The 7934-nt window shown below is 38.5% G+C and overlaps 1 protein-coding gene across 1 annotated transcript; it reads left to right on the top strand.

Moving 5' to 3' along the window:
* Positions 1-665: 665 nt before the first annotated feature.
* Positions 666-4893, top strand: LOC140889900 (uncharacterized). Its single transcript, XM_073297641.1, has 5 exons — positions 666-1919; positions 2793-2906; positions 3320-3490; positions 3614-4579; positions 4858-4893. Exons 1-5 carry the CDS (start codon positions 666-668, stop codon positions 4891-4893), a joined length of 2541 nt encoding a protein of 846 aa, XP_073153742.1.
* The last annotated feature ends 3041 nt before the right edge of the window (positions 4894-7934 follow it).

Below are 7934 nucleotides of genomic sequence, written 5' to 3'. Positions count from 1 at the left end.
GACACCGGGACGACGAATTCGCTAAAATCTTGAAGAACACTAGGAGAAGGATCGATGGCTGCTACGACTGGAGGATGGACGAGAGGTTGAAGATGATAGAGGAGGTGATGGAGATGGGGTGTCGGCTGATGGAGGGAGCCATGGGGTCTTGGGTAGGTTAAGGAATAATAACTGAGGTACAACTTCAATAATTATGCTAACTAACTAATTAAATATAATCTAACTTTAAAACTCAAATAAAAAAAAATTAAAATCGGATAAAACTCCTAAATCCCGAAATTATGATTTAGGGGATTTTTAAATATTAATAAAATTCATTAAAATGAATTATTTTGGCTAAAAATGGGCTTCCTAAAATATATAAATAAAATACCATAAGTTTTGGGAATAAAAACTGAAAATTAATAATTTATGGCTACTAAAATCTCTTAAAAATAATTGGGATGAAAAACAAATATCTCGTCCGTCCACGGTCCCGTCTACGCGATCAAAATTATAAATTTCTTAAAAATCTATAATTTCCAAAATTATGGGTTAAATGCTAAAATAACTTAAATCATGCACATAATAGACATAATAACACCTAAATAATATTTAACCCATATTTCTAAAATTTAAATAATTAAATTTTTCTAATCATGCACGCGAATTTACGTATAAAATTTATGGGTGTTACAGCAGCGTTGAACCTAACCACCCTTAATTGCAATGGATTCAAGGATGTGTTCTACGGCAAATATTTCACAGTGAGCACCCGAACCCGGTTGGCCAAAGAGTTTTTGGAGATCCGTCAAGGAAACATGTCGATTGCGGAGTATGTGAAGAAGTTTGAAAGGGGAAGATACTTTGTACCGATGATTTTTGGTGATCCTGCTGAAGAGTTGAAACACTTTATAGAAGGATTGAATGCCTTCATCAGAAAGGATGTTAGACTAAGTGGAGCGAAAAATTACAAAGATGCGGTGGATCAGGCCATGTTGTCTGAAAAGGACAGAAACGACATTATCAAAGAGTCACAGGCAAAGAGATCTAGTTATCAGAGTCGGGACCAGCAAGGAAGTTCTAGCAGAAAGAGATCGTATCAAGCCCCACCCCAACACCGACCGTACCAACAACAGCAGCCTCGACCTCAGGGGCAGAAACAATTGGCTCTACCAGCACCAAAACTGGCAAGTGCACCAACAGCTTGTCAAAAATGTGGAAAACTTCACTCAGGTCAATGCATGGTAGGGACTGGAGTATGTTTCCTTTGCAAAAAGCCAGGGCACTATCGGAAAGATTGCCCTCAATCCAAAGAACCGGTAAGAGGACGAGTTTTTGCAATGGCACATGATCAAGTGGATCCGAATACAACTATAGTTACAGGTATGATTAATGTTTCAAGTAATCCCGCTCATGTCTTAATTGATTCTGGAGCTACACATTCATTCATATCTGTTGAATTTGTTAATAAATCGGGTTTAGTACCGGATAAGTCAACATCAGGATTTAGTATATCCTTGCCTTCAGGGGAAGAATTGAGTAGTGATTTGATTATCAGAGGATGCAGTGTACAAATGCAGAGTCATGAGTTACTTGCTGATCATATTATCCTGAATATGTCTGACTTTGACGTGATATTTGAGATGGATTGGTTGTCTCGATACGAGGCTACTATAGACTGTAAACGGAGAACGGTTTTCTTGAAAACTAAGGATGGAGAACCGTTTCTATTCCATGCCACACCGAAACATAATTCATCTCTTTTAATTTCAGTGGGTAAGGCATGGCAACTGTTGAGTAAAGGATGTGCAGGTTTCCTTGCAAGTGTCACTTGCAACCAAGAATTACCTCGACCAAAACTTGAAGACGTCGAAGTAGTGAGAGATTTTCCAAAATTATTCCCTGACGATATTGCAGGATTACCTCCAGCTAGGGAGGTAGAATATGGGATTGAATTAATGCCCGGAACCCAACCAGTTTCCAAAGCACCATACCGGTTACCACCGAGTGAAATGAAGGAATTGAAGGAGAAACTACAAGAGCTACTCAATAAAGGCTTTATTAGACCAAGTGTATCGCCTTGGGGTGCACCGGTATTGTTTGTCAAAAAGAAAGATGGGTCTATGAGACTGTGCATCGATTATAGAGATCTGAATCGAGTAACAGTGAAGAACAAATACCCACTGCCAAGGATAGATGATTTGTTTGATCAGTTACAAGGGGCAGTAGTGTTCTCCAAGATCGATTTGAGATCAGGTTATCACCAATTGAAGGTGAAAGATGAAGATATTCTTAAAACGGCTTTTAGGACTCGTTATGGCCACTATGAGTTCTTAGTCATGCCGTTTGGAGTTACCAATGCACTGACAATATTCATGGATCTTATGAACAGAGTGTTTCAGCCTTTCTTGGATCAGTTTGTCATAGTATTCATAGATGACATACTGATTTACTCTCGTAGTTTGGATGAGCATCGTCACCATCTAACTACAGTCTTGCAGATTCTGAAAGAAAAACAATTGTTTGCTAAGTTCAGTAAGTGTGAATTTTGGCTGGAACAGATTGCATTTTTGGGTCACCTAGTTTCAGCTAAGGGAATAGAGGTTGATCCAGCAAAGATAGAAGCAATTAAAAATTGGGTTACTCTAAAGAATGCTACAGAGATACGGAGTTACTTGGGATTAGCGGGTTACTATAGGAGATTCATTCAGGATTTCTCCAAGATAGCGCTGCCACTAACGTCATTAACTCGCAAAAGTGTGAAGTTTGAATGGTCTAATTAGTGTGAGAAAAGCTTTCTGGAGTAAAAGGAAAAGTTGATGACAACACCAGTACTAGCCATGCCAGAAGGCACAGGTCGATTTGTAATTTATACAGATGCTTCCAAGAGTGGATTAGGGGTTGTCTTGATGCAAGATGGAAAGGTAATAGCATATGCTTCACGACAGTTGAAGATTCATGAAAAGAATTACCCTACCCATGACCTCGAATTGGCAGCAGTTGTCTTCGCGCTCAAACTGTGGAGACATTACCTTTATGGTGAGAAGTGTAAGATTTTCACTGATCATAAGAGTTTGAAGTACTTCTTCACCCAGAAAGAGTTGAACATGAGGCAGAGAAGATGTCTTGAATTGGTGAAAGATTATGACTGTGACATTAGCTACCACCCAGGTAAAGCTAATGTAGTGGCAGATGCTTTGAGTCGTAAATCTGCAACTTTGAATCAACTCAACAAGAGTTGATTGTAGATTTTGAACGACTCAGATTGGAAGTAGTTGAGCCGATGGAAGTTTGAGCCTTATCAACCATAACAATGGTTCCAAGTTTGCTTGACAAGATTCGAATAGCTCAGGCTTCAGACCAACAATTATTAACTTGGAAACTTAAAGATGAAGCCAAAGGGGGTGCATTGTATACAGTGAAGGATGGGATCGTGCATCAAAAAGGGCGAATGTGGGTACCAGCAGTAGATTCACTGAGGGAATATGTGATGACTGAGGCTCACACTGTACTATATTCTATTCATCCAGGGAGTACAAAGATGTTCAAGGATTTACAGATGCTATACTGGTGGCCAGGTATGAAGAGAGACATCGTTAAGTTTGTTAGCGAATGTTTGACATGTCAACAGGTGAAAGTTGAATATCAAAGGCCAGCAGGACTTCTAAAATCATTACCCATTCCCACTTGGAAATGGGAATATGTCACCATGAACTTTGTGATTGGACTGTCAATTACACCACGAAGAATGAATTCAATATGGGTGATAGTTGACATGTTGACAAAGGCAGCTCACTCCTTACCAGTCAGAAACAACTTCTCAATGAATCAATATGCAGAGTTGTATATTCGAGAGGTAGTTAGATTGCATGGAGTTCCAGCAAGGATAGTCTCAGATAAGGATCCCAGGTTCACTTTGAACTTTTGGAAGAGTTTACATCATGGATTGGGAAAAAAGCTAGCCTTTAGTACAGCTTTTCATCCGCAGGCAGATGGACAATCTGAGCGAGTAATTCAGATATTGGAGGATTTACTCAGGGCTTGTATGATTAACTTTGGAGGAAATTGGGAATCGAAGTTGCCCTTAGTGGAGTTCACATATAAAAATAGTTATCAAGCTACTATTGGAATGGCTCCTTATGAGACTTTGTATGGGAGAAAGTGTAGGACTCCATTGCATTGGGATAAAGTGGGAGAAAGAGCTGTATTAGGGCCAAAAATAGTGCAACAGACAATCGACATGATAGCAAAAGTCAAGGATAGAATATTGACAGCACAGAGTCGACAGAAAAGCTACGCCGATAAGAGGCGTAGAGACTTGGAGTTCCAGGTAGGTGATCATGTGTTCTTGAAAGTGTCACCTTGGAAAGGAGTTTTGCGATTTGGGAAGAAAGGAAAGTTGAGCCCAAGATATATAGGATCTTTCGAGATCCTAGACAAGGTTGGAACAAGAGCTTATCGAGTAGCATTGCCTCCAAATCTAGAAGGAGTACACGACGTCTTCCATGTCTCGATGTTAAAGAAGTATATCTCAAATCCTTCCCATGTCATTCATCATGAGCCAGTTCACTGGACGCCAGACTTGTCATATGAAGAGGTAAGGGCCTTATGGCGCAATCAATTAGTGGAAGAGGCTACTTGGGAGACCGAACAAGATATGCGTAGTCGATACCCAAAATTATTTGGTAAGTCGAATTTCGAGGACGAAATTCTTTTAAGGAGGGTAGAGTTGTAAATTCCAAAAATCCATTAAACTTGCTCACGATTATTTAGAAATAAATTTTTAATGATTTTATGCCTTAAATTGTTTAAGTTGTGATTTAATGATTATGTTTATCTTACATTTAAAAATTTTGATTAAATAAATGATTCCAGGTAGAGTTCGATTCTGGACTCGCGGGACTAGGCTAACCTATGAACGAGATAATAGAGTACATTTTTACGAGTATTTTAAGTATGATATTGTTACGTTTTTATAAACGAGTCAAAATATAGAATTTTTATCAGACGAGTCGAGATGTGTTTCTTTGACTGCATTTTAAGCAATCAATACACGATGTGCATTAATTGTGAAAACTGCACTTAACAACCTTATACCCTACATGTTAGTGATTCCCTTGACATATTCTATCAGATTTCTTCATTATCCTCCCCTCCCTTACACGTTTTTCTCCTCCCCCTCACTATTCATCATCTCCTTCATCAAATCCTTCAAGATTCAAGTGAGTTTTTGGTACCAGTTTTTAGTTCGTCCAAGGTTTAGCTCGTCTCCGAAGTTCCGGATCAACTCCTCCTCCATTCAAGGCAAGTTTTTTAAGAATTTTAAACCACCATTCAAGATATATCTATTTTGATAAGAAATTATGTGTGTTGATGAGTTTTATGCATGATTTTAAAGATTTGAGAAACATAAAAGCATGATGTTTATGATATCGTGATATGTAAGTCGTTCTTGTGAAATTCTTGATAAATAATGTGTGTTGACAAATTTTTATGGTTTAGACTTGAAAAAGGACTGATTTTTAAGGTGTGTGTTGAATTTTGAAGTGTTGAGTTAGTTTGAGTTAAATCTTTGAAATGTTGCATGTGCTAGGCTGTCTTGGATTAGAGACACTTGTTGCAATTTTGTGGATTAAGTATATTGAATTAATCCAAATGAGATGAGGCCAATTTTATTTGAATGACAGCTTATTTATCTACAACTTTCATGTTTTGAGTTTTGTCAAAATCATTTTGGAAGATTGGCCAAAAATTGCCCCGAAGTGTGTCGAGTGGTGTGACTTTCCGGCAGTGACACATCTCGGGATAATGAGCATAACGTTTTACGGAAAAATCTAATTTAGGTAAGATTTTCGGCATTTGAAAGCCAAGATCAAGGGCTAAAACATTCATGTTTATCACCTTTCCAATTTCCGACTGCAAAATAGAGTTTAAGAACAAACAAGCAGACCCATCAGCAGAGCATGCGCGCCCGCGCCTGAAAGGTGGCTCCCCCGCGCATGGCCTTCTGATTTGAAGATTTTTTTATGTTATTTTAGGGTAATAAATTCATGGTTATGATCTTTTAAGTCTTCTAAAATATATTTAAGAGTTTTTTATGCAAAAAGTTTCAAGTTTTAACTCAAGAACGAAAAGAACGACTTACGTGGACCGATTACGTTATGTTATGCATGTACATGTCTAAGTTTCTTTTATGAAACCTATGTTCAATATGAAAGTATGATTTTTATCATTTATTACATGCATAAAGTTATCGAGTAATGTTTTATGTTCATGAAACAAAACTTAAGATGGAAATTATGATGTTTCAATGATGCTTCATGATGGATGAAATGAAAGATGATGAAGCATGAATGAATAATGTTAAGATGAAGCATGATATGATATGTTGATGAACGAAAATATTTTGATGTCTTATGTGTCTTTGTGGTGGCAATACAGGACTGGTACTCCAGTTTGGGCTCCGGAGGGACCTTTCCAAATATGGCTCAATGTACGGGTTAGGTACTCCGGGATGAGCTCCGGAGGGGCCTCCGAAAATGAATGAACGAATGTTACGAGGCTTAATGCCATATGATTGTTGATCAACAAGAAAAGATGAATGTGCCCATTATGATGGTTGCCACAATTTCGCATAATTCGTCACCAAATGATAAGTTTACGTTATGTTATGTCATGTTATGTTATGCTACGTTTAAATGATATTTGAAATCTCATGATTTTTACTGCATACTCTTGCTGAGTTTTTAGACTCACTATACTTGAATGGTACAGGTAATGAGGATGACATTTATGCATATGTCGACGAGTTCAATGTCGAGCATGAAGAAGAGCAAGGAGTCGGACCGGCGGGCGATGCATGAGTGTGTTATGTGTTGAGTGTGTTTGTGCCAAGTTAATGAACTAAATGTTGTTATGTTGATTGAAGAAAATACGTTTTATGTTTCAAATTGTCATGATTTGGTTTGTAAACTATTCTGAAATGTTTTAAGTAAGGTTTGATGTATGCATATATCTTTCAAAAATTTTCTTTTCCGAACTAGTTTTAACGTCATGTTAGTTTGTAACATCTTCATCGGTTGAGGGCGTTACAGTACTAGACGCTGATAACAATCCACAATAGCATGATACAATGTCAGTATATCTATTCCCAAAATACAGTCAAAATATGACATCGCTAAGATCATCAAATTAGCAGACAACACATGACCCTCAAACTCTAGAAGGCAACCCATCACTAGACGCTTAGTTAATACCTCCTGCTCCAACGGAGTAAATACAACTAAATCCATATCTAATGATACATAAGGTAATCTATGTCTCTTAACAAAGCGACTATAAATAAAGGAATGCGATACTCCAGTATCAATTAAAACAAGTGCATGAATACCATATAGTAAAAAGGTACCTGCCAACATGCGATCGCTTCCCTAAGTAGCCTGTTCCTGAGACAGAGCAAATACCTGCCCCTGAGTCTTTGGACGGTAACCAGAAGAACTCTGTGGTGCTGACTGCTGACGTGGAAAAGTAGAAGCTTGAGATCCAACCTGTGATCCCGATCCACTAGCAGAACCCATACGCTGAGGACAATCTCTTCGTAGATGTCCCTGCTCACCACAAGCACCAGTAGCCTTTCGACACGAAGCTGCAGGATACTTCCCATCACAGTGACTGCAAAACTCCTTATTTTTCTTCCCAAAACGGAACGTACCTCGTGAGCCATAAGAACCAGACGAAGTAGTAGTAGAAGAAGACATAGGTCCAGATTTCACAACAGATTGAGCCCTAGGCCCAAGAGATCCACTAGACTGTCCTGGAATCATCAACAGTGCTCTCCTATTGCTGTTCTCCACTTGACGACAACGATTCACCAAAGTCTCATAAGATGTCGGATCATCATAAACGACAACTTGTGAATAGATATCTTGATTCAAGCCTTGCAGGAAGATATC

This window comes from Henckelia pumila, chromosome 3, assembly GCF_033568475.1.
Source record: "Henckelia pumila isolate YLH828 chromosome 3, ASM3356847v2, whole genome shotgun sequence".
NCBI classification, from domain to species: Eukaryota; Viridiplantae; Streptophyta; class Magnoliopsida; order Lamiales; family Gesneriaceae; genus Henckelia; species Henckelia pumila.
Note: the sequence above shows the minus strand (reverse complement) of the source record. Positions and strands in the feature narration are given on the sequence as shown.

Excerpts from the sequence above, each read along its gene's own strand:
- LOC140889900 (XM_073297641.1), top strand. The coding sequence starts at position 666 with ATGGGTGTTACAGCAGCGTTGAACCTAACCACCCTTAATTGCAATGGA. Across the intron at positions 2,907-3,319 it reads TCTTGATGCAAGATGGAAAG|ATTCGAATAGCTCAGGCTTC; the intron begins GTAATAGCATAT and ends TTGCTTGACAAG. Across the intron at positions 3,491-3,613 it reads TGATGACTGAGGCTCACACT|GTGAAAGTTGAATATCAAAG; the intron begins GTACTATATTCT and ends ACATGTCAACAG.